The 27,090-nt window shown below is 40.9% G+C and overlaps 1 protein-coding gene across 1 annotated transcript; it reads right to left on the reverse strand.

The window, feature by feature from the left end:
• Window positions 1-219: 219 nt before the first annotated feature.
• On the reverse strand, window positions 220-8,008 carry park7 (parkinson protein 7). The gene is made up of 6 exons (XM_084928711.1): window positions 7,793-8,008; window positions 7,168-7,269; window positions 6,967-7,026; window positions 3,468-3,537; window positions 1,054-1,140; window positions 220-674 (listed from the first exon to the last, which is right to left on the reverse strand). Exons 1-6 carry the CDS (start codon window positions 7,880-7,882, stop codon window positions 514-516), a joined length of 570 nt encoding a protein of 189 aa, XP_084784837.1. The 5' UTR covers window positions 7,883-8,008; the 3' UTR covers window positions 220-513.
• Between the last annotated feature and the right edge of the window lie 19,082 nt (window positions 8,009-27,090).

The raw sequence follows: 27,090 nt of genomic DNA on the forward strand, positions 1-27,090 counted from the left end.
ACCATTCGCCGTTTAAAACACAACTGCATTTAGGTCCACGTTTCTCATTGGCCAGAGTGCCTGTCAATCAATTCGGATTCCGCTTCCCGCGTTCTAACCAGCGCTCACAATACATTACATTATGCAGCCTATATTTAGGTGTCAACATGCACTGCAGGCATGTGAAATCTACAGAGTGACCTCCAGTATTAATAAACAATGGAATAACAAGAGCAGAGATTCATCACACTTGTCCTTTAATGACAGGCATTGCCATACAGCAGTCAAAATAACAGGGAAGCAGTTAGTGGAAATTAGCTACAATATAACAGTGATTGTTATCCATATTGTTTCAGTGTCATTGGAAACTTATGAAAGGCAGAGGAAGACGATAACCTTTCGCAACAGAATGTTTTCTCAATAGCAAGTCCTGAATCTCGATGCCAGCTATAATGGATTAGCAGTCTCAGCACTGTCAGACTTTTATAGGGGGGGCTGTGTTGTTTGCAGTGTTGCAAGAAAACATAGCTACAGTCAGTCTTTCATAATAAGAGGAGCCTTGATTTGAGCTGCAACCTCAGCCCCCATAAGTTCCTCTACAATCGTCAGGGCAAACTCAAAACTCGTTCCTGGCCCACGGCTGGTGATGTAATGTCCATCCTTCTGTACTCGAGCCTCTGAATATTTATAGTGGTCTAAAAAAAGAAAGAGCAACACCATAAGGATTATGACAATATGACAGCTTTGAGCTACAAACCGAAAGTCACACGTGTCATGATGTTACAGTGCACTATGAGAATGTAGACATGGTCACAATTTCAGCCATTTCTAGTATGTTCTGTCAAATTCCTGTATTGCTCTTCACCTCTGAGTGGTGTGCTCTCCTACTGCAGAGTGACACGATTTTCTATAGGCAAGAAAGAGCTAGTATAGCACCATCTGCTGCCCTTTACAAATACACACACCTCCTCCTGTTCTCTTCTGAGTTTCAGCACTAAATATCAAAAGCCTCTAGCAGTACATGAAGTCACAGGTTTCTGTTTTTGTTGTTTTTGAGTTTGTTTGTTTTTTTACCTCCAGCCATCATCTTCTCCTTCATGGCAGGATGTGTAGTCACTGTGCTGCCGAAGCCAATGCCATGTGCCAGAAGAGCAGTGGGACCTGCAGAAGGGCAAAGCTGTGTAAGGTTCATTTAACAGCTTCCTGTTAGAAAGTGACACTAAAGAGCGTGTTCGGCTGCTTGTGTCGGTCCTTGTTTTCATCTTTATGCAGTTCAAAGAATTCAGAGTCAAGAGTAAACTAAGCAAAAGGCTGCATCCTCAAACCGCTCCTTTCAAACTCAATGGAAAATGTTTACAGCAACAAGAAAATGCAAATACACAACATGATGCATTTTACCTTATGGATTTCAGTTGCTAAATCAATGACAGACTTGCAAAGTATCCGATTATAACACTGTGTCCCAAAGGTATCCTTAACTGTACCATTTTTCTAAGTATATCTACATATAGTATATGGTTTCAGCCTCTCGCCAAAGACTTTGAGCCACATTGAGAAGAGAGGTGGGAGAAAGAAAGACATTGACTGCTGCTGCATTAACTTTGGTAATGCCCTACCACTGCAGTGAGCTCATCCAAAAACTGTTAATAAATAGAAAGTTATTGATTATGCTCCTTGGCTGCCTTCCCATGCAGTCTAAAGATTGCACTTCTCCCTGGCACAACAGCAGTCTGCCAGTTAGAGCCAAGCTACTCCTGTTACACACAGTCCCCACCCAGAGGACAGCAGTCTGTGTCTCAGAAGGTCTCTCTCTCCCAGGAACCGCAAGGCAGAGAAAAGTGTGAGGATTATGATGGCTGTTTTATAAATTGTGTATTTATATTTGGGGACCTCTCTTACGTCCATGCGTCACTTATTAGCTCAAAATAGAAGTATATATATATAAGATACATTTGTCCTGTTTCTTTTGTTTGGTGCATTATTACTCCAATTTTCAATCAAGTCTTTATTATTTTTTTATTAATTAACTTTTTTCATGTGTCAGGATAATAACTGGCAGTTTCATTAAACTGTATATTCCTGTGAGGATTTCAGTCATTTCTAGGACACCCTTCAATCCACTTTGCCGCATTGGTCCCCTGTTCCCGTTCGAATTGTCCTTCCTGCGTCCTTTCATCTGTCAAATAAAATGTCACCTCTTCTGGGTGCACTTGGGGGACACTTCTTAATCAAAACCTCACCCTTTGTGAATGGGGTTTGCAAATTTCCATAAATTAATGGAGCAGGATATTTATAATTGGTGTATATTTTTCAAGATCTGGATGAGATGCATGCTCTTTTTAGGCTAATGTTCAGAAATGACGTGTGAACCTACCGAACCTCCATCATTTCCTAATCCCATTTGCCAGTACAAAACTAACTTGATGAACCTAAAACCAGAGTATCTTTGTAGATGAGAAATTATTTTTTGTCGTCAACTGTTTTGATATATTTTGGAAAAGTGTGCGCATTATTATTTTTTTGTTCAACTAGACCATAGCACAATGATCACATTTATGGCCACAACATCTTACAAACCCTGCGATCAGTATGTGTCTGTATGTATCTGTTTCCATCACTCTTGAACCTTCCCTGGCTCCTCCAACAACAACACTTTCTTTCTGCCATGCAAAGATGCCAAAGTTAAGGCCATTACAAAATGAGCGCGATGCCAAAAGACAACAAAATTCAACATTTTTCAAAAGCAAATTTGCAAATACTTCATCCTCAAAAAACACACCGTGAAAAAACTGAGGTCAGCGTTAAACGATGATAAGCTGTTCCCGATGTTTCTAAATAAGAAAAGGAAGAAACTGATACTGGTTTCATCCACTTCTCAAGACAAGGCAGCAGCAGGGAGAATTTCATGGTTTGACCCAGAGCAGCGTTTAGCTGCATGTCTGAGGTAAAATCGTATTATTTCACTATTTCCATATCATTGTGTATTCAGTACCAGTGGACATTTTGAGCTGTGTTTGCATTTGTTTACAAATGCATTGTTCTGATTAATCAGATCAGTTTATTCACACAAGGAAATTGGAAGAAATCTTATGGAAGAAAATAAATGCTGCAAATTTAACCAGCCAAATTACACGGTCCATATAAACAGCTGTATTAAGAATACATGAGTCTGAAGAATATTTTTAACGCACAAAATATGTGCACGAATTGCATAATCTGCAATTTAAGAAGAATTCTGTCTTTGCCTTTTTTTGATTGAGGCGTTTTCCTTATGGCAAACAGCTTTTAAATGTTAAGATTAGACTTCAAACCAATCAATCTAAAGGCAGCACCAGTCTGTGTGATCAACATTTAATTTTTATTGATTATCTAAAGTAAAACATTTGCTTATTGCCTGTTGAAGCTTTAACCCACAGAGAGTGACCTCAACCCAAGGTTGGTCCTGTGTAATTATGTAATTATGACTTTGTTGTTTCCACAAACTGTACCTGCACAGATGGCTGCAATCAGGCCTTTTCTGCCATCTTGATCTTTCAGCACCTCCTTCACAGCAGGAGACTGCAAGAGACAGTAAAAACCAGATGCACAGTGAGTCATTTGCAGTCCATGTGGTTCCACTGAGTATATGCTGACTTTATTATAATCACTGAGATAAGCTGACAATATTTAAAAAACACTTGACACATACAGAGCTACCCAGCAAAAATAAAAACAAATACTATAATGCACCCATCAGATAAATATGACTCGTATATCAAAACTCATATTGTGCATTAAATTTCTTTTTTAAAAAAAAAAAAAAAAAAAAAAAGACAGAATCTGTCAATTTCTTGGCAATTTTCTCATCAAATTCTAAAGCCTAAAATGTGTGTATGTTGTTTTTTTTTGTTTGTTTTTTTTAATATAAAATCACTTAAAAGAAGAAAAACACAATCACAACAAATTCCTATCTTGACTCAAGGCTTATTCATCTTCCATTTATCCAATCTATAGAGCTATTTTTGCTTTTCATGATTGCAGAGAGGCTGTAGCTGATCCCACCACACACTGGACACATATCTAAAATCTGAAGCAGAGCATAAATTCAGTAGACTCCATTAAAAATCCTTGATTTAGTGTAAACTAATGTGATTATTTACCATATTATTTATACAATACAAATGCAAAATCTTGTAATATATGCTTCACTGAGTATTTACAAGAACAGTAAAAATATGGATCTCTTTAATCTATTTCGTTGGCACATTGGACAAGCAGTTAATACAAAAAACCCAAATTCTTCTGATATAACAATATAAATGCAAACACCAACTGATGCTCTCCACATCCAGCTGGATGGGATAACATGAAACCTGAACACATCTGAAACACACATGGAAACATAAGTAATGCAGCTCACTGTGAGTTACATTACTTGTCTTTAGTGACTTACAAAAAAGGACACTAGTGACATTTCTGATGATATAGAAAAAAAAAACATTTTATTGATGCCGACAGCTCAAAGGCAGCAGCATTTATAAGTATAAGTAACTGAAGGGCATTTCCCATCCTCCTTTTCCGGTGACCTAATCTGAAGTGTGATTCTACTGAAACAAGGTGCCAGCAGCAGCAACATTATAGTGCAACAGCAGTAACACACCATGAGTCAATTATAAGCACAAATGTAGCCTCGGTACTGTTTTCTCTGGAAGTTTTAAGTAAAGTTTAATATGCCTGCTTCACACTTTAGTTTCACAACAACTACCTTAGCCATGAAACTCTTCAAGAGCTCTCCAATACTGTCACATAATCAAACTGAAGAATACTTCTGCCTGGGCTTTTTCACCAGCTGCTTAAACCCCTGCTTTTCCACCACATAACCACATCAGTAAATTCCAATCAACGTTTTCTCTTCCTGTCATATGAAGCGCAGTTAGTGATGCTTGGTTGAGTCATTAATTTACTTTTGAGTCACAACATCACCTGGTATATACCACACTGGAGTGGTTAAGTGGTGAAACAAGCTTATTGTTTCCACCTTTGGGGGGAACAAAATTCTTTGTGCATATTTTCTAAAGTATTGAGCTATTTTGAAGGTTACTTTTTGAAGTTCCCTTTTTAGGAATTAAATCTTCATAAGCGGCTGACATGGGACTCGTGCTCTCAGAAAATGCCCAGTCTTTCTGACGTGTATGCTATGGAACATAAAGGCATGGCATTGCTAATAGCACTGATGTCATGTTTTGACGCTGACATAACTCACATAAAATTTACACTAGTGTTATTGCAGATGATATGATATGGCACAGCCCTACCATGTTCTGGAGACATTTTTGCTGGTATGGAGATGCATGGACTAGCAGGGCTCTAGAGTGCAACCAATTTCTCAATGGTGCGACTAAAAAAAAAATCCTAGGTCGCAATAGTGCAACCAGCCGTTCAAGTAAAAAAGAAACATCTCCGCAACTCTGAAAGTCTCTGTGTGGTCAACAACAGATACACGTTATGCCCATATGTCAGATAGTCAAGGGTGGGACCTCTCCGATTGGCCGTGGTAAAGATATTCCTGTAGGCCTACGTGTGTATGTTTGAAAGTGCAGGCGGATAGAGAGACGTGAGTAGCCTAGGTCTGATAGAAGTAGTAGATGTAGCTGTGGGTAATGAGAAAAGATGAAAAGAACGATTGATAACTTTCTTGTTAAGTTAAGGCCTGATCCATCCGAAATTGATAGCAAGTGCTCTGACACAGAGCCATCAACCTCTCAGGTTGTGTCTAACACTGGTCCGGAGATGGCATCAGATAATGAGCCACATATGAGCGACTGTGAGCCAGAGCCCACTGAAGGTCAAAGGGGGAAAGTGTATAGATTTCGAAGAGAATGGCTTGACCAGTTTCCCTGGCTAAGATACAGTAAGGCTGACAACATGATGCACTGCATTTACTGTGGTGTAGTGGCGGGCCCTGCATTTACTTGGTATCAGATCAATACCAGAATTTGCAGTATAACAGAACACTACTCTGTGTTGAGTGAGAGAAGAAGTTGGCAGGACAATTCCTGGCCACTTTTCTACATGTGAGTCACTTCCTTGTTTGCACACATTTTTGTTGCCACCTCTTGTGAACATCAGGTAGACCTTTTAAATAATATCCTAAATATCCTTCAAACTGTGAGTCAGTACTAGCCTTGCTGTATGCTCATTCTAAACACCGTGTGTGTTAGTTCCCCTGTTCCCCAATTAGCGTCTAACCAGCAAAAATAATCGTCCTACCGCTGCCAAATATTTGCAATTTTAGTAAAAAATGTTATTGTGATACTATGCAAACAAGATAACATTTCTTGCACACGCATATAGCTAAAAAGAAGCAACTGCATTTCTTTGGATACAATTATCGATTTACAAATCTAGAATGGTTCCAATACTGGAATTTTGGCACAGCAGCAGAGAACTTAAATCCCCGAAAGTGGTGATATCAATATGAAACTGAATCTGACAAGGTGGTATTAACTGAGGACCCAAGTGTGCGAGCTAACGGAAAGAGCGTATGCGTTTAACAGTGGATTTATACTTCTGCATTAAATCTATGCCATAAGTATGCAGTGACCTGAAAGAATGTACAAAGAACTTGAAAAATCCGAGGGGAAAATATGTTTGCCTATGAAAAAAAACAATAACAACAACAAAACAAGATTTTACTGGTTTCTTTTGTCACTGGCACCACATATAAAACACCAGGACACAATCACAAGACAATAAAACACATGATGCACCACACACAAGCAGAACCATTTGTGTAGGTTACATCACAGACTATACAGAAGATTCAGTTTAGACATCTTAATCAAACATAAGACTGATGAGCCTTTAGAAACAAATTTTTTCACACTTTTCACTGTCAGTTATTTAGTCCTAATGTTTAGGCAAATTCAAGCATTTTAACTTGTTTTTATTCTTAAGTCATTTCCAAAAAAAATTTAACTGTAAAAACTGACCCTCTCCCCATCTCACCTCTGCCAGATTCTGGGCTCCTGGCATTCCTCCTGGTAGCAGGACCACATCATAAGGGCCCTAGAGGGGGTGGCGGGGGAAACCATCAACACTAACATTTTTCCAATAATAAATATATACAAGCATATAATATAAGCATTGTAGATAACGCTTTTTTCCCCTTCTTGTATGTAATGTTAGCAGGTAGTTGCTGAGCCTCACCTGTTTCCTCGCCTCCTCCAGACTTGCATCAGGACAAATGACAACGTTTCTGCTACACTGGACTGGTTCTTTGTCGGTAAGACCAGCTACCGTCACTGCTATCTACATGTTTGAGCAGTAAAAGAAAAAAAAAAACAACAACAACAACAGTGCATCATTATCCTGATGGTTCAAAGTGGCATTTTGTCTTCACTCTATATGGCTGACGTAGACTTTTATTTTGAAAGATATCAAATGGCGGAGATGTGCAACTATGTTGGACTTTGACATTTAACTTGGCCTCTGTCTGCACTCACTAGTAAGGTTATGAGTCCGTCAACCATTAGCAGACACAACCCCAAAATAGCTGACTGAACACTTAGCTTATGCGCTAAAATAACCTGGAATATGCAAAGGGGAAAAATTGCTAAGTTAGATCGACAGTGTTAGCAAGCGTTAACTTTAGCACATGATAAGTGCGTATGTAACCCTTATCAAGATATCAGGCTGTTATAACAGTATTCACAGGCTGATATCTTAACAATGCTGCCACCAATACTGTTGTGAGTCGACTGAAGCGGGGTCTAATTTTTATGGCCGCTAACAGGCTAATTTGCTAAATGCTAACATATAGCATGTTACAAACCCCAGCTCTGCGCATAATGTCCACGGGAATAACAGTTTCCATCTCCTCTGCGCCTTTAGACAGGATTACTAACGCCCTCTTTCCTGCCATGTTAGCTTGCAGCTCTGTACTGCTAGGTGCAAAGACGCTAACTTCTGTTTCCAACTTCCAGAAGCAACCTGCACGCGCTGCGAGTTTGACAGGAGGGTTGCCAGACTGCGCGACACTATCCCCCTTTCTAGACTGCGGTCCGTGCCTATTCTACTCGCACCTGCAAGTATGTGAATTAAAAAAGTAAAGTAGTTACTTTTGAAAATAGATTATTTTATTGTTAGTAGAATTTTGCAAACAAATATATTGTGCGCAAGAACAGGAAGGACAGGATCTGCATAGCATGTCACTGTACCACTCCAGCACATAACAGCAGGGTGCAAGACGCTAGCAGACAGGGCATACATAACAAAGAGGCTGGCATAGTGTACAGGAACATCTGTGCTCAGTATGGCCTGCAAGTCCTGAGGTCGAAATGCTGTACGCCCCCTCGAGTGGTTGAGAATGAGCAAGTTAAGATCCTGTGGGACTTCTAGATACAGATGGACAAACTAGTGATGGCTAACCAATCGGACATAGTCGTGGTAGACAAGCAGAGGGAGACATCTGTAGTGAAAGATGTAGCCGTAGCAAGATAGATCTCAATTCTCATCCCTATTTATTGTTGCATCATTTTTGCAGGGCAAGTCAGTGAAACCTTAAAATCAATGATGGATGGAGCTCTTGGAAAGCATGATGACCAGGAGATCAGATCACTGGCGAGTGTTTGTTCTTTGCCCCTACTATCTTAGTGCAGTAATGCTTCCTTTCACAGTGCTTCCGGTGGCTCATAACATCCGATCACAGTAAGCCAAGATCACACAGCTTATCCAACAAATCATCATTCCAGCTGCTTGTTATACTATTTCTATGCCTTGGCAGGGTCTGATGGTCTCTACTATGCTGATTTTAGCCAGATTTGAAACACAAGTATTTATATCTCAAGGCTGTTTAACAAAAACAGCATTGTCTTCTGCTGCAGCTGTATCTAATGGTGTTTAATAACAGCCAATGCACTCTTTCTTCCAGTAGGTGGAAGCATTAACCAAAGATTCAAGAAGGATGTAGAAGAATGTATGAGAAAGAATCAATGCAACACGAAACTTTTTTTTTTTTTTAAGAAAATGTCTCATTAGTTCAGTTAATGTCAGGCTCATTGCAGATTAAAATGAGCAGCTCAACAGGTCAATTAACTAAAGTAATGAATTAAGTTTTAAAAAACATCTCCAGGCGTTAGGTCTCCAAAGTCACAAAGTTCTTCAAGATCTGCCTGAGAACTTATTTCTGCACTAAACTCTTAAGACAGTTATGGAATCATATTCCAGTGTAAATCCTAGACCTAATGTCTGGGGCTTTAGTGTGCAGGCACACATCCTAGTTAATGTGCCTCTGTGCATTCTGCTGCTGAGATTCACTTTCGTATTTGTGAGACAAACTAGAGCCCAGTGAAACGGCGGATTAGACAAAAGCGTAGGGGGTTCTGGCAGCAGGTTGTTTATTGCGTGCCCGTGAGTGAATTCAAGAAGCAGCGGTGATTACCAACATATGCAGCTGGGGATCAACTGAACCAGGCCCACGGTGGCACTCGAGCTAATTTCCATACATTAATTCACTTATGTACATTTACTAATTCCCATCAGCATGCAATCATAAAGTGCATGATGACACCAAGGAAATGTTTCAGAGTGACTTGTGACGCAGTTGTAAGTATGACGCTGAAAACAAAGGGTCTGACTAACAACAGATGCACAGAATTATACAACTGTTTGTACGTTTTTTTCATCTTCGGAACTCAAGGTTTAAGTCTTTGCCAAAGACTGAAAACAAAGCACAGGAAAGAGTAAAATGAGATTATAGTGCGAGGTTGACCACTTTCCCTTGGTGTCAAACTTTAAACTTTAACTTTAAACTACTAAAACCATTACTTCATACCAAAACCATTGATCGCCTCGGTAGTCTGATAAAGATTAATGTCATGCTTGTTTGACCTACATTGTTATCCAAAACTACCAGAAACTAAAAAACGAGCTGAACTGTGATGCTGACACGTTTATTAGTATAAGCTTATTCTTTTCATATGCTTATACACTGTCCTACCAATACCGATACAAGAAACAAGGAGAACATGGCCAACTTTTAATAAAGTTAGAGCGGCCAGCTTTTTAGCTAATTTTATCATCTCTAATAGGTTTCTATGGGAAGTTAATAAATTGGTGTTTTCAGTGGACTTTTTTTTTTATTAACTAACATAACTAACATGCATGCTTGCATGCTACTGAAAAATTGAGGCCGTAAGTCAAAGCATATATAGTTTGCTGGAAATTAATAAAAAAAAATATGCACAGAGTCACACATTTGGCGTATCATTCCCGGTGTATGGTATATTTCTATATTCTGCCTTTTGTGAAATATCAAATTGGCCCGTGGTTTAAAAGCAAGACTCATCAATGGATTCTTTGGCATGTTATTATGTCTCTGGTGCTCCCTTGTGCCTGCATCACCAGGCCCTGCTCTGCTCTGCTTTATCTGGCCCTTCACAGAGGTCTGCTCGAAAACCTGAAGGGCTTCTGGAATCAAACCTCCGGGGAGACGAGAATACAGAAACATTTTTTTTTTTCATAAGACGGGTACAGAGCAAAAAGAAAATCCTCAAACTGAAATGAGGGAATTCCACAAATTACCGTTTGTCGCAAAGTAATCCTGTTACTATTGCAAAGAATATGAAACGGTGTAAACATGGAAATAAACTGCTAATATGGATGTAGCTTACAAGCAGGGGCTCTGTTCAGTTGAGATATACAGCAGCATACCCTGTTTCAGATCACCAGTACGGGAGAGTGCCACAAAATTCAAAGTGGTTACAGAAAATTTGCTTCTATAGGGAAGAGATTTACATTTTCAGATGTTTTTTTCTTTATTTTTTCTTTGAATGATTACATTTCATCTTCTTTTGGTCCAAACCTTTGCTAACTGGTTATTCTTCATACTGATCTACTGGTAACATTTAGGGCTTGCATTGCTGCCCTGCCAGTAAACACATGAATATTAGAAGCACTTTATCTTCCCATCTGTGAACAGGCTTATATCTCTTTCGCACATTTTTAGCCACTGAGTGCACGGAGTGATTGACAAGCATATAATCTTGATTGCATCTTGATGCTATTACCTTACGCTCCCAAGTGCTCAGGTGACAGCTGGGGGACAGTGGGGAGATCCAGGGGAAAAGGTGACATTGAATTTTTTGCACCTGTGTCTGCAGTCGTCCGCCAAGTACGGACACAAGATGGCGCCAGTTGAGTGAGTTCAACTTTGTGTGGGGTCATGTAATAGCGTGGACATTGGTGTGTGAATACTGACAATCTGAGCATATAATGAAAAAAACAACAAAAGTCTGGTATGTAAGGATGCAACAAAGGCAGTCAAATAATTAAAAGTTGTAAATTGAGCAAATATATACGTCGTATACAGATATACGTTGCAACATTCATTAAACAATTTGTGTTAAATGCTTTAGAATTATTCAAAATGAGATTCCTCCAAATCCAATGCATGACAAATTGTTTTGAACCACAGAGGCAGTATTATAAATTAAGGCAGCACATTAATGTGTTGTTTAGATTATTGGGTGTGTGTAACAACATGGACCAGAATTGCCTCACAGTCATTTCTGGTTGCAGTAATCTGCCTATCCTCAAATTATGCCCCTATCCAAGGAGGAGGAGAAAGATGGGGGGTGTATTTGAGGACTCTCTTTTTTCCTTTATTCTCCACTCTCTGTCTCAGAGAGTACCAGTCTGTTTTGCTCTCAGCTTGCCTCTATTAGATGTCTTAATGCTGTACAGTGTGGCCTATCTTCAAACAGGAATGCTGATGATACTGGCCCTGCAGCGGTGCTTCCCCCCAGCCTCAGCCCCGGCCTGCTCCTCTGCACAGAGGGCAATAAAGACACAAGGAGGATTAGTGTTGTGTGCCTAACAAAGTGGTTGCCAGAGAGTGAGAGGGCCATGCCCATGGGCGCAACCACAACCCTGCTCAGATCCACTCGGCGCTGTCGAGGTCCCCCCCCGCTTGTGCTTCCCTAAGGTCCGCGCTCTCTCAGGGAGCTCTGTGGATGTGTGATAGACTCTGTGTGGGTGAAGTCGTGTTGATGCTAAAGAAGCAGAGGACGCAGCAAGATAATCCATGGCTTAAGCAGTGCTGTAGTAACTTTTCCCCCTTATACAAGGGAACATATGTGCAAACAGTTAAATATAATTCAATCACATATTCACGGTGAGCATCTTTTTCACTAAACACTTTCCCATATTGAGCGAAAGTTCCAACTTACTAGTAGGCGTTAACCCCCCCACACACATGATTGTGTACTTTATCCTAAATGTCCACTGCAAGGACAGTGCGCTGGTTCTCTGTGTTGATTTATCCTACTCACCATCCGGTGGAAAACAAGGTTTAATACAGATCATGCAGGCTTAAGGCCTTACTTTCTGTTTATGGATATCTCTTTCACTATAACCAGCGCTTATACAAATGGAACACCATATAATTGTACAAGTCTGACAAACAGAGGGCCTGTGGTCTTGTAAATGTTGTCACATTAGATAGGAGTGTTACATCTGACATTACTGTGAAGGTGCATGTCTGCGGGTGCAGGCCGGCAAAGACGGTAGCCTCTGGTTTGATGGAGAGCCGTGTACAGGACAGGACAGGTGAACCAAACAGCTGCTACCCCCATTTTTCCCTTAAAATCCCCAGCGTGACAGATCAGGCCATGGCTCTCACACATAACGGCCCACTTTTCACACGGTAGCTGTCTCAGGCCACGTTACACACGTCTTTTAGATGGTCCATTTTGTGCGTTGGGTAATGAAATTTACGCTGGAGACCCCCGAATATGCAGACATATGGTGTCTATTAATGCTCCTCTCTCCCTTTTCAGCTGTAGCCCTCTGCCCAGCACTATGGTCTGTTCCCGCCTGTCTGTTTTGGGTCCTCTTCACTTCTCAAGCTGTTTGCCTTTTACCTCTGTCACGCCAGCCAGGATTCACACAGCAGTATGTACTGCTGCGTATGAAAGAAAGGCCACGTTCTGTTAATACTTGGCTAAGTTTACATGTTCATTCACACTTGATTATGGGGGAAGCCCCGAGTTAAGAATTGTTCCAGTATGTCAGAGAGGCACAATAAGGAAAAGGCTGTCCCTTTAAACCCTAAATAACACAATGTGTTTAATATTTAAGAACATATGTACATAAAAAATGCTCAGGACTGATTTTATAGGGAGAAATGGAACAAAACAGATTATAAAATAAATATATGATTTTCAGAATATTTTGTAACTTTTCATAATTCAGTGGACGCTATCACAGCTCGATTACTGTGCTCATATCTGAATGTGGAATTACTCATATACATATGTGGTGTACTTAGAGCTGAGCATAATTCATAGTTCAACAAATTTACCAAAAGAATCATATTCTGTCCAGTTTTTTCCTCTTCAGGTTCCTGAATTGATGGCCGCGGTAAGCTTCATTCTTTGAATGTTGTGTGGAAGCCAAAACTGATGGTAAAAAATCCCTTTTCCATTAGTTGGTAATGGAACTGGATACTCAATGGCCTCCCTCTGCAAAGTGTTATTCTGTTAAAAAAGCATGCAGGTGTAGTCTATTTTTACCTGCATAAGCCTTTATAGATTAACACAGTTTACCAGTCCCTGCTCGGCTTTCGGTACACCACCCTAACTCTGAAATTAACCGGATTCCGCTCACTTAATCCCCTACTTTTATATAAATGCATACCACATTATTTGACTTAATGTCTGAGACGTTTCCAAACAATTTTCCTATAAAAGTTCTTCGAATTGGTATAAAAACATTCCCACAAAAATGATGGATTCTTTATTGTTATTGAAGGGGATATTTGCAGCAAGCAGTGTAATTTTTCTGGGTTTTGGAGGAGACAAACTATAAATCCTATGAGATCTCAATTATGCCTGTTTTTTTCCCCTCACCATTCCCACACTTTTGATTTCCACTTTAAAAGGAGAATGATATATCCCTATGATTGGAAATGTTCAATGCACTTCTGGAAGTGGGTGCACTGTCCTGTGCAGATAAGGTTGCGAATGCAAGATCTGTTTCTCTGAAATAGAAGCCTGACAAACAGTGCTGTCTCTCCCAGACACAGTGGGAGAGGAGTGCGCTCAGATGGAAGTCTTTGAGACCAGGCTTTTTAATATCGGCGCCTCTGTAACATCAGTAAGGTGACATTTCGGCAGCACCATCAAGATCCAACAGTGGCCATGCTGCTTCGACAATCAATTATCCATGCATAACATCCCACCAGTGTGTGCGACATGAATCAGTCCTGGACCAGGCTTCTCCTCCGCCTTGATTCTCAGGAAAAGAGAGACCTTTCATTCGACCCTTAAGAAAGGCAGAAATGCTCTGAGTGTTGATAAGAGAGTGAAGAGAGGAAAGTCATGAAAAAAACAGGCAAATCAGGACTGATATTTATTTGCATTATCTTGAAAGGAGCTCAGATTGGTTTCATTCCAGTGACTGTGAATTGTGATCCAGAGAGCACAATGAGCATCTCCAAGCAGGAGCCAACGTTATGATTGAACGGGCAGAATACATTCTTTGTAGTGCTTGCTGGACTACAGGGAAGAATGCATAATATCTGTTGCCCAAGGAGAGGGAAATACATTTCACAGCGCATATTGCTCGTATCAGGTTTGAGACCAGTTTAGTTGTTATATGATTGTTATCAACGCAGTGGCTGTACATAATTTACTTCCACAAATAACTGACATGAATGACATGTCCTCAGCAGACTGATTTATTTTTCCTCCAGCTTGTGGCCTTCTTCTGCTCACAACAGGCTATTTAGGATACAGCAGGAGTCGGAGACATTAAAGAGAGAGAGACTGATTCTCGTGCATCAGAAAACTGTTTGACCAAAACTTTCTGCCATGGTAACGTTAAGTATTAAATATGAAAGTTCAAAATGCTCTTTGCAAAAACACTGACTTATGTTATGGCACTTGGCTCGGCATCATACAGTATATCTTGATCTAATCAGATCGTATATCATATTACAGATGCAGCCTACATACGACATGTGTGATAACTGTGTTAAGTATAAGACTTTGTGCACTAAAACCTCACACTAAGTGAAATCAGAGTCTGAGGTCCCAGTCTGGCACAGACATCTACTCCCTGAACCCAGAAGCTTTCTCCAGTGTTTGACAAACAGCACCATTCCCCCGCTCGCCTTCATTTCCATCTGTATGCTATCACTTGGCTGTCAGCGGCTGGATTGGCCTGTAGTTTGCAGGATGAAAGGCAGAGAGATCCTGTTGAGTGAATAATCTTGCCAGTTTACAGAGGACAGTGGATGTCAACTTGACAGACTGTGAGTAGCACACAGATTTGGGATTCATGGGCAATCCCATAGTCCCTTTAAGTCTGGACGTGTGAATGTGAAATCAATAGTACATCCATACAACAGTTTGTTTGCTGGACCCTGAAAACCTTTGTTATGAAAATAAGAGTCATGGATCTTTACCTTGTGGATTGAGGACACAAAAAAAGGGGACTATAAACATGGGATTTCAGCATGAAAATCTTGAACCCCCCCCCCCACTGTTTTTTTTACTGTAAGTGAAGGCATGCACTATTCAAATGCATCTATTTATAAACACAATGAAATTTTAAAACATGAAAGCAGAGATCGGGCGCACACTTTGGTTAATACGAAATCTCTTTTGTGTCTTTGTGTAAAATTTCCGATTATATTCCCCGTGAACGGGTTGGTTTTAATTACCATATTCACCTGTGATTATTTAAATGAAAAGTGTCACATCCTGTAGGTAAAGATCACCTTTCGAGACATCTCACGAGAACTGTATATACTCCACATACAAACCACTTCATCCTCAGACACTGTGTCACCATGACCTGCATCATAGGAGGAATTCAATAGATTTCAATGGCACCTTTATAGTCATATGCATGTGCAGTGTGTACATATAACATAGCTGTCTGGGTTGGCAGTGCCATCATGCCCTGCTGTTTATTTGATATGCAAAGGAGTGCTGTGGAGCAGCTCCACGGTCTTTGCTAAAGTACTTTACTCCTCACATAACCCAAAGTGGCAGCAGCAGCATCAGGATGAGCTCCAAGAGCGAGGTGGCTCCCTCTCAGTAATTTATAATGCACTTAACTCCTCTACCCTGTTGATTGTCTGCATTACCAAGAATCAAGCACGAGGCAAAACAAATAAAAAATGCCACTTTTTATTCTGGTTTAACGCCATCAAAAGCACAAGTCTTTTATTACGTTCCTGTTCATTCAATCAGGGTCTGTGTGCAACAGAAACCAGGGATTACACTGGCGAAGGGAAAAAAGCCCACTTCAAACTGCTTCCATAAACACCATCAAAGAGCAGCTCCTTAAAAAGCCTGGGTGAAACAGAGTGAAGCGGGGGGGAAAATAAACATAAAATGTGTCAGTTAAAGTGTGTTTAAAATCTAGAAAGTTTGGAAAATGCCCAGAAAATATCGTTATTGAAAACACTTTTCGCGCTGATAGATTGTTGAGAAACAGGCACTGCAGGGAGTCCAGCCACACCCTTCGTGCCATATGGACACAACGCTGTCTTCCCAGAGTTCTGTGCTGCCACTCTAAACCTGCATCGTATGGAAGAAGGGGGAGGGCATTATTAAATGTGGAGGGCCTGCAGGTAGCTCCCAGGATCAGACACAGGGAGAGCGAGAGGGGGTTGTTTGGCTTAAGTGTTTTTTATTAGGGTAGATGGAGACCTAAACTCCATAACAAAGCTCCCAGACAGGGGCCCACTTTCCCTTCTCACTCCAAACAGGCCCATATCAAAACACCGGCCCCTCACAGACATGCCCCACAAATATGGCATGTTCTCTTTTTTCACGTGGCTCAGCTTTCTCCCTGTCAAAATACAAATGGTCTGTGATGGAATTCAGCAATTTCCTTTATCATCTGCAACAAGCCCATTTCCTGGTAATTAAACCCACAAAACAAACTACAACGAGTATTGACAATGTCCCTGTATGTATATATATTTTTAAATTAGCAACATATTTATGAAAAGTTGTAAAAACTATGTAAAAGAAAACAACAACTGCATTGTAGATGTCTGTCAGCACCCTAAACCCAAAGTAAGAAATATTGTAAGCTGCTCAGCCAAGTTTTAGTTTGGCTCCACCTCTGCTCTATATTTTTCACACAGTGCGGCAGTGCATATTAGAGCCAGCTGGCTCAATGACATAACTTCCTCCTCCAGTTGTAACAATATGGTGACATGAACATGTGTAAGCCTGCTTTTACACTGCCCATCACTGGCACAAGAACGCCCTGAACATCTGCTCTGAACAAGGACAACTTTTCGGGCGAAGCCTCTCAATTGAAGAACTTTGTCCAACTTTGTACACTAAAGTTACAGGCTGCAGATGTGATTGGATGGTAGTTTACCACCACTTTTCCAAGAAACTTTGCAGACTTTGTAAAATGTAAATAAAAACAGACAACAATGCATTGAAAAACATTTAAATCATTATTACTGTATTTAACCGAAAATAGTGCAAAGTTTTTTAAAAATCTGATTATTGTGAAAAATACTTGTTTACTTTGATTTGATTTAGATAAAACATAAAAAATGATGGGAGCAACAAAACATAGTCCTTTGTGAAATAAATCATTAGCAACATAATTCACTGGCAACAGTGAATGTATAGACGCATTGTTAAATTCTTTAAAAACGATGTTCCTCAGTGTAAAAGTCCAAAGGATTTATTGTGTTTGGTTTCATGTATGTTTTGGTAGAAAGATTTAGAGAATTCAGAAAAACCTCAGTATGCAAATGAAAAGGCCATACTGAACCAATGCTTGGCTGAGCTCTCTGGGCCTTCAGGCAGCACTTCATTGAAAACAGACTCAATTCTATAGTTTAAATCAATGAATGGGCTCAGGAGTACTTCAGGAAACAGTTTCTTGCTGCATCCACAAATGAAACTTCAAATTCAACCAGTACAGATATAGAAAAAAAAAAACTCAAAACACATAAACAAGATCCAGATACTCTCTGGAGAAGTCTTGGGGCTCATTCAAGATGGATGGTGTTTGAATGACAAGCTGTTCTGTGGTTTTGACCAATAAAATTGTAAAAATGTGACGATTGTTTGGGCTAAGAAGAAGCCAGCAAACCTGATTGTATGAGTAACTTTCACATCTGTGAGGGTACCATTTCTACTACATATACATACATTTACACCTTCCTTTTGAAGAAGCTCTTGCTTACTTCACCAAGATACTGCCAAACAACAGTCTGCATGTATTCAAACAGCATGACCCAGTAGTATGAGAGTATAAGCGCAAACCTGGCCTGTCTGAGGTCCAGACCTGAAACCCTTTCTCACACTTTCACAATTTCTTTGGAACTTTTTTCTTCTATACTTTTTCTTGTGGAAACCTGATTGTCTGTTACATCAATTAACCATATTTGAATTTATTTCTCTATCTGTATATATCTATCTATTAAGTAGTGTGTGGAAAGCTTTGTGATTTGATGACAGGATGATAGAGAACTTTACCTTATCTTGACCCTGCTGCTGGTATCGCTTGAGTGCTGTGAACACAGAAAGAAAAAAAAAACTTTCCCATCTGGTTTGCCATCACTCCAACTGCTGCTGTTATACAAGTGGGAACTTACAGTGGTCTCCACTGGACACAGAGAATGAAGAAAGGAGGAGGAATAATTGGAAAGAGGGACGGATTCAGTTGAAAGATCCAGCTGCTGGGCCATCTGTAGCCTGGGAAAGTCTGATATTGTTTTTAATGTATGTGTGATCACCTCACATCAGTCTGACTTACAAAGCCCCCCTAAAAAATGTAGGGAACAGGTGGAGCGGGAAGTTGGCAAAGAGTGAAAAAGAATGCTAGGTCACTTGTGCCAACATTATGTGCTGCGCTGAACCCTATTTTTCCTCCTGCAATGCAGTAAATCACATTTATCTGCTTAATTTTCCCACAGTCTCCCATTAAAATGCAATCTTTTGAAAATAATTTCCCGACATTTTATCAGTGGCTTATATTTAGTAGTTTGTTTCAGTTTAAGCAGGTAAATGTGAGAAGAGAAGAAGAGAAGAAAACTTGTTCTATAGCATTAATGTGGTGCAATGCGGGTGCAGACTGTACAGCTTTGTGTATACTGACTTCTCTGTTTTTGTAATGTTTCATTGAATAAAACAAACAGCCAGCCCCACAATCCAGTTTTATCCATAACCTCTGAAATGAGACTTTATGTTTCATACAAACTGCATCTCGGTTACATCAATAATCCTGCAAATGAAATCGATTTCCCCTCCCGCTCTTCCAATTCTGATCACAGCTGGGTTCCCCATATGGAGTATTAATGGGGTGGAGCACCCTGAGCCTGATCTAAAGCTGGAGAATTCTGGGCACACCACAACATCAAATCCCACTGTAATTACCTTCATGCAAACACAGGGGCCCTCTCCAACACAATATGGGTTGGAGAAATGGGATTTATGTGCATTGTTTTTGACGCTGGAATTGATCTTGAAAATTGTTTGGTGCAATTTACCGAGATGCTTAAGAAAATTGCAGAGCACCGAGTGCGTGCCATACAAATGTCATTTTGCGATGAGCTCAATATACCAGCTCTGCATTGCTCATCTACATTTTTGACAGCAATGACTCCGGTACAATGCAACAATAGCTAATCATTGTGTTTTTCCCCATAAATTCACATTACTGAGATGATGGATCTTGACAATCGTCACTCATCTTTTTCAGTTAACGAGAAATTTTCCAAATGGAAGATGAAACCAATTTTAGCCATGCAGATGGCTAAGTCGCCGTTTCTTCTCAATTAGCTTACACATGTATTCGAGCCCACAGGAAATAAAATGCCATTTTGTCATGAGATTATACTATCTGACATAAGGCTATTGTCTTAATTCCCTTAGGCTGTGGTGTTGAGAAATCACTAAACATATAGAGGGCCAGGCTATATCCTGTCTTACAGACGTCCCTATCCCATCATGCACACCCCAGCCTTCTCTCTCCAGCAGGTGGGGGTGGTCATGCACCACGCAACACAGTTATGGGTTTAAGTCTGAAATCTACATACTGAAATGACTTCAGCTCCCTCTCACAATGCCAAACTTGCTGGAAGTCTGATGAGTTTATTTCATCAATTTCAGAAATGCTGCAGAGAGCGAGAGAGAGAGAGAGAGAGAGAGAGAGAGAGAGAGTGAAGGAGAGATGCACAGAGTGAGGGGAGAGAGTCTATTTCTATATACAATAGCCTGTGTCCATCATCCTCAGAGTATGTGTGTGCATGCGCTCTCATACCCCTCTGCATACATATATGTGTGGAAGTAAGTTTGATGTGAATCCTCTCTGCCCTCTGAGTAGCACAGTGACTGCTGTCCATCTGCTCCAGGGTCTCAGGTGTGTGTTATCTATTCCCATGCCCCTGGGAACTTTCAACAGATATGCCAGTCAGCCCGGGCTGAACTGCTCTTGTAAATTACTCACTAAACAGCCCTGCCCTGGATTCTGCATTCGGGGGAAAATCAATTATTTGACCCCCCCTTACATTTCACAGTCCATTTTCAGCATGCTGGGGCCAATTACACCCAGCAGAAAGACTACTCTTTATGTCATTCCCACGATGACCTCCATCTTGCAGCTCCACACGGAGCACTGTTAATGCACCAACTACAAGCACTTGTGCCACGAAGGAGCGTGCTAATGCACTGGTTACCCACACTTTAGCCACACCAAGCACACAAATACAGCAGCTGAGAGGCAGCACTACAGCTGCACACAGTCAGCTGTAGTGTCTCCCAACTGGGAGGTGATCATCCCGTGTCCAGTGCACCGAGCGAATGCCACTGACGGTTTGACAGCCCTAATGAAAGCTGATTACCAGGAGGCATCTATTAATTTGTCCTTAATCATGACAAAGAGAGTCTGTGGCTAACAGCTGTGAAATGGCAGCCGCCGCGCGGAAATGAGGCTCAGGGAAAGGCCGGGGACAAGGGGTTAGGCCTTGTGCTGTCATTAACTGCCTGCCATTGTGTGTGCTCGCTCAGAGCTTAGCTACAGGTAACTCAATAAGATAACACGGAGTGTCGCTCAGCCCTGGTCTTTGTGAAGAGCTACTGCTGCGAATCCTGGGCGGCTGTGCAAAGAATAGGAGGATATTGGTTTGCATGCTCCGAGCAGGAGTTCTTATGATCCAGGTGAGAAGCTGACAGTAACAGGTTTAAGCTCTCTTCCTTTATCTGCTGCGGGGTTGCTGAGGGAAAAGTCAATCACTGAGAGAACAGGCCCGCTGAATGAGGAACTGAGCTGGCTATTCAAAGTAACACTATAACAGATGTATGCTCAATTAAGGCCTGATTTTAGATTTCTAGAACATGAGCAAATAAATGACAGCTCTGCCTTGTGATTGTGGCTGACATTTAAAATAAAGACAAACAACCAACTCCAGTAATCCACAGATTTCATGCAGCGAGGGCACATCGTAATGAAATCATCATATTTTAATATTTACAGCTGTGTCAAATCCTGGATGTAGCTACTTTGGCGGATTGCTGTAGTGATGTTCAGAGGAGGAGGTCCTCGTTGAACGATCTGCCAGCCTAGAGTGGCTAATGTGGTTTATAGGACCCTTGGGAAGCATTGGGAGGGGAGATAATTGTGGTGGCTGTCACAGGGTCTGTGATATAACAACACCACTGAGTGTTTAACCCGTACAATGATTTACCATGAGGCTAATTGATCTCTGTGTTTCTATTGTGTTTGCAACACAAACACACACCCCAATGGCACACGTGTAGCCAGTGATAGGTGTTTTTAGGAGCGTGCTTTACAGGCTGATTAGAGCCCATGTTCAGATTACAAGGCATGTTTCTGTCAAGTACAAGTACAGCTCAGAACACTTGGCACATTTTAGCAGTACAAGGACACAGTTTGTCCAGTCTTAAAGAGAAACACGATTAACCAAATTGCCACTTCATCTCTTTGGCTTTCAAGTGGAAGTTTCTGTTGTACCGGCCTGTCGTTGTATAAGTCAGTTTTCACAGGAAGCCACAGTTATAGCTGTGTCCAATCCAGAGAACATTCGGCACAAATGTTCATGTCCGATCCACCCTCCGACTCCGAGTTTCTCCTTGACTACTGATCAAACTTAACAATAGGAGCTTGATTCATCTCCCTTGTAGCAGAAATGCAGGTGAATCGTGTGGTTAGTCTACATTGTCTTACCACTTTGACCACTAGAGCCTTTAAATGATCTCTGCTAATATTTAATAGTTTAATAATTTGATGCACATTATCTGTGTTATCTATGTATCTAAACTAGGCTGAAGCCAAGACGCACCTGTTCTGCATGCAAGTGTGTATAATATGCTTTGTGATATCATCACTGATGTTTCACTACTCTTTCTTTTTTGTCAAGTAGCAACGAGTCTTGTTTAGTGTTTACAGGTAAATCGTTTCACTTCTTGCGATCTTTTCATTTGCCTTACAATTTTACAGCCGGGGGTGTATTTGATGATATGCATCCTCACATATAACAGTGGAGCATGTAGATGCTACTGCTGTAAACTTCATGAAATATTATGTAGGGATATTTGTTATACATTATCCTGACACTATACTAGATTGTTTAATTGTTAATAATAGAACAAATAATTCAAAAATTAAAATTTTTTGTGGGGAAAAACTGCATAACTTCTTGCAATCTAAGTATCACTCTTATGTATGTATATATATACATGACTTTCCATTGCTTTTGCTCTCCACCTAAATACATTCATTCTGATAAGGGACTGACTGCAGGAACACTGCAGGGCTTGGATTTAACATGATAAACAAGGCAGAACATTTTGTTTGGCTTCGTATGAATTAATCAGTGGAAATGGGCAGACATGTTGAGCAAACAGTCATTTAAGACTCTGCTGAGACACTGATGGAAGTCATGATTCAATTAGACCCTGAGCTCTTGAAGATGCAACAAGTATTTCAGCTTGGGAGAAATAACACAGCCACAGCTGACTGACGCTGGTGTTTCTGCAAAGCTCCCAAGAGCTGGTTAAAGCATTTGATTGATGAGAAATGATAAAAGTTTAAAAATTTAAATAAGATGGGTTAGGGATTAGTATATTCCTAAGTTATTCTGTACAACAATAAATACTTTGGGAAATAATGAAATTGTTTGTACTGTTGGGTTTATCATATAGCAAATCCAGGTGGAGTAGACCTCAGACACACATCAAAGTCTGTGTGCATTAAAAACATGTGGACTTCCCCCCCCCCCCCCCCCCCCCCTTACATTTCACAATTTGTATCTCTAAAGATTAAGTTGTAGCTCATTTGCACTGCATCAAAGAGCTGCATTAAATCTGTACAAAGAAAACCTTATCTCTTTAATTATCTGTAACATCAAATTTTCGTACAACATAGTTAACATCTATCCAGCTAACGATATAATCTGTTTGGACCAGGGCAGCTGTTGTCTCGTCCTGCAGAAAGGATTTTTTTTTTTGATTACGTGTCCTTAATCACAAAAATAACGACAGAATTCTTAACTCTGTAAATATGAGAGCCATAACTGAAGAGTCGGTTTATTCTTCAAGCAGCTCAGCAGCATTAACTCTGACATTTGTTTTTATATGCATTTAGTATTTGCAACTTCTTAGAACTCAGTTCATCAATTAATTTGTTTATTTTCCCCAATGTTATCTTCAAATGTGCAAAACAGTCTACCTAATGAATACATGCACAATCCTGCCGAGCCAAATGTACTACATCACAGAAACAGCTGCTGTTTGATTTTGATTCTTTAAACTATCGCAAGTGTCATAATATTTTTAAACATAATAAAGGTGAAAATGGTTTTTAAAAAAATCCGTTTTTAAATAATATAGCAAGCTCAAGATTTCAGGGAAATGAATGGGTGTTGCTTTTGCAGGAGTAGAGCTGAGGTGTCATCAAAGACAGTTTGTTACTGTGGGAGCTTTAGCTTCTTCATCCAGACCTCCTCCTGTCAGTCAAGCTTTATGTCTGCATTTGCTGACATTAATCAGACGAATACAAAAGCATTCTGTCTAGTTACTGGTTAAATGCTGCCATCAGGCTTATTTGCATAGTCTATGAACCTAGGGCTGGTGAACCGGTGACACATTATGAGTGTCAAAAGAGAAGTCACGTCTCAAGTGAAACACAGTGTAACCTTAAGGTGAATAAAAGGCACTCAGGGTGTCTTTTATTAGCATTTTTATTATTACAGCATTTACATGGAGGAGACTTAATGATGGCGTGCATCGTGGAGAGATTTCACTGTATTTTTGTTTGGCATTTGGTTGGCCGTTGTCAGTTTAGGGTTTGGGGCAGCAGGGGAGTCGAGAAGGACCCCGCACCTCATGCTGAGTCTCCCGGTGCTGCCCCCTCTCATCTATGTGAAGAGTCTCTTCTCCCCTGCTAAGTTTGCAAAGTCCAATTTTCAGCTAATATGAAGGTCGCAACAGCAGGCGCAGAGGGCGTAGTAGGACATAATGGCTATGGGATTGTAAATATTGGTTTTAGAGAGACACAATTGGAGGGCAAGCGGAGAGAAATTTCCATAGAGTATGTGCTAGCGCCATTGGAGGCCTTGGTGCAGCAGAATAGATTTTCCATTCTAGTGTGTCACATTAGATTTTCGGAGGTGCTCAGTGGCAGGTACATGTCATTAGTAACACTTTAGCACAGTAATGAACCTTTTTATTTATCCGGTGCTTCTCTCATGAATGAATAAGGAGCTGCTCCCCAACTGTGCCTAGCCGTGAGAAGCAGACAGAAGAGGCAAAGGGAGAGAGAGAGGGAGAGCGAGAGAGAGAGAGCCTGGAGCACTATGAAGTCGAAAGGGGAACGTGGAGCCCTGGGGAATGCTGAGGAGGGTTAAATGATCATTATTGTGACACTCACATGCACACTCGCTAACACACACATGCACCGCCGAACAAAAGAGCATACACATGCACAGACACACATGCACGCTCCCCACCTCCACTCCCTGGGGTCCTGATCTGACACTCTATTTACACACACATTTACACAGTCTACTCCCTCCTTTATAAAGCTGACAGGTACTTAAGCGGTACATTACTCTGAGGAGCTCAAGCCTCATGGCGGTGTAACCAAACTGTCCATTCACTGCTAGCCTTGTCTCAGTGTTCATTCAATAATGGCTTCTGAGAAATCTACCGGTAATGAGCGCTTGTAACTGGGCGGGCAGGCCGGGAGTCTGACGGCAAACATCAGGGCGAGCATCGGGGCCCGGGCTCATTGGTGGAAAAGAACAATATGCTGGGGTTCAGTAGCTCGTACGACTGTGACAGCAGAGAGTTCTCGCAGGAGTTTCAGATGCATAGGAGCTCATCTCTCCAGTTCAGGAGATGCTAGTGGAGTTACTTCATGTGCGTCTTCTTCTGTCGTCTGCTCTAGTTCCTTCGTTGCACCAGAAATCAACAGTGCAACTAAGTTTTATTGCTGCTGAGAAAAAAGAAAAACAATCGGTGCATATCTAGTCTAGGTCGGTGGCTTCGCCTATTGTTATACAGGTGGCAAACCTCAATCTCAGCACCTCTTCTTGGACTCACCTCAGATTCCAGCCCGGTGCAGTGAAGCGGTTAGAGTGGCAATGGCCAAAGTGGTCAGGGCCCCATGTCACCCCCCACCCCACCCCAGCATCCTCAGTGTTCATTTCCCTTTCATCTTGAGTGTGAAATCGCTGCCGGTGCAGCACTGACCTCAGCATTAAGAGGTCAACTATTGAAATCTGATGTGCGCCTCTCTGGCTGAGGGACTTCAACAGATGGAGGGCAAAAGAGGGAATAGAAGAAATGGAAGGAAAAAAGAGGCATTTAAGATTAGTAAACTGTATAATAGCTCTGAGTCTTGTACTTACATTGCTTTGCTTAGGGAATGAGCATATATATTGGTGTAGTAGTTTAAAATGTTTGCTCCCTACTGCACATGTTGTTAAGTGTTTCTAAGGGGAGGTGAACATGTTTTGAAGCCCTGCAAAAAGATTGCCATTGGACTATTTTAGATTGTAGTGGACAAAAGAAACCCACTGCTAGTATTAGACACTTTTTAACTGCATTTCTGTACCACTGCATTAAAAATTTGCTTTCCTGTGATTCCTCCTAGTTAAGGGCATTAATATCTGCGATAAGAGAAACTCCCCAAAACTCCAAACTTAGCAGCTTTTGGCAGCTTTCTACAAAATACCTGCCAGAACTTCCTGTCTCCATGTGTTTCCCGCATAAGGTTCTGCATTTAAAGTCAATTCGACACCTCATCTCAGTATGAATCCCCTCTGAAAGCATATGTGATATGAAGAGTAAGAGAAGTTTGAGGTCTTGTCTCATATTTCCCATCGGCTACACTTTCATCCCTCTCTCTGCAGCAGACCACCCCCAGCAACCCTGCCCAAATAAGGTGTTCTGCCTTCAATACTCTCCTCTCTGAAGAATCTGAGGAGTTCAGAATCTGCGAAAACTTTGGATCTCAAACACAAACATCTTTTATTCAAAGGGTGTCTGTAATCACAAATAAATAGCTTTTCTGGCGATGAGCACAAGGCACAAGAGAGAGAGAGGAGCCTATCTCAGGAGCAGATAACTAGTAGATATGATTCCTTAGATAAGTAGCAGTAATTTGGCTTTTAGAGATAGCTCCAGGGGCGCTGTGCCGAGTTGCGCTGATTTACTGTGTGTATGGGAGGTTGTTTTTTTTTTCCCCCCACATTTTTATCTCTCCTGTTGAAGAGCTTTTCATCTCTGATGATTTTCTCTCTTTTTTATGTATTTCCCCCAGAAGGTGAGATCACAAACCCACAGAAGGCAGAGTGGCATGTTTTAAAGCGATGGACAAAATACAAATATTTGAAAATGTATTTCATGGTAATTATGTCAGGTTTCATGGCCTTGGCACAGTACTGAGGCACAGCCTGGATGCCTTAATTTGTATAGAAATTGTAATCATTTGTTCATTTCAAGGTGAAAATTGCATTTTTTAATTTAAATTGTATCCTGCGTGATAGGCTATTATCTAGAAAAATTGTCTCTGTGTATGGCGGTCTATGCCCTGCCGTCACGCCTGTTTAGAGCCCAC

This window comes from Perissodus microlepis, chromosome 5 (genome assembly GCF_051167445.1).
Source record: "Perissodus microlepis isolate ML-2025 ecotype Zambia chromosome 5, ASM5116744v1, whole genome shotgun sequence".
NCBI classification, from domain to species: Eukaryota; Metazoa; Chordata; class Actinopteri; order Cichliformes; family Cichlidae; genus Perissodus; species Perissodus microlepis.

Bases quoted from the DNA above. Each gene is read 5' to 3' on its own strand.
- park7 (XM_084928711.1), bottom strand. From the start codon at position 7,882: ATGGCAGGAAAGAGGGCGTTAGTAATCCTGTCTAAAGGCGCAGAGGAG. The intron at 7,027-7,167 runs GTGAGGCTCAGC...CACCCCCTCTAG, and splicing joins TGGAGGAGGCGAGGAAACAG to GGCCCTTATGATGTGGTCCT. The intron at 1,141-3,467 runs GTACAGTTTGTG...GCCCTTCTGCAG, and splicing joins GATTGCAGCCATCTGTGCAG to GTCCCACTGCTCTTCTGGCA.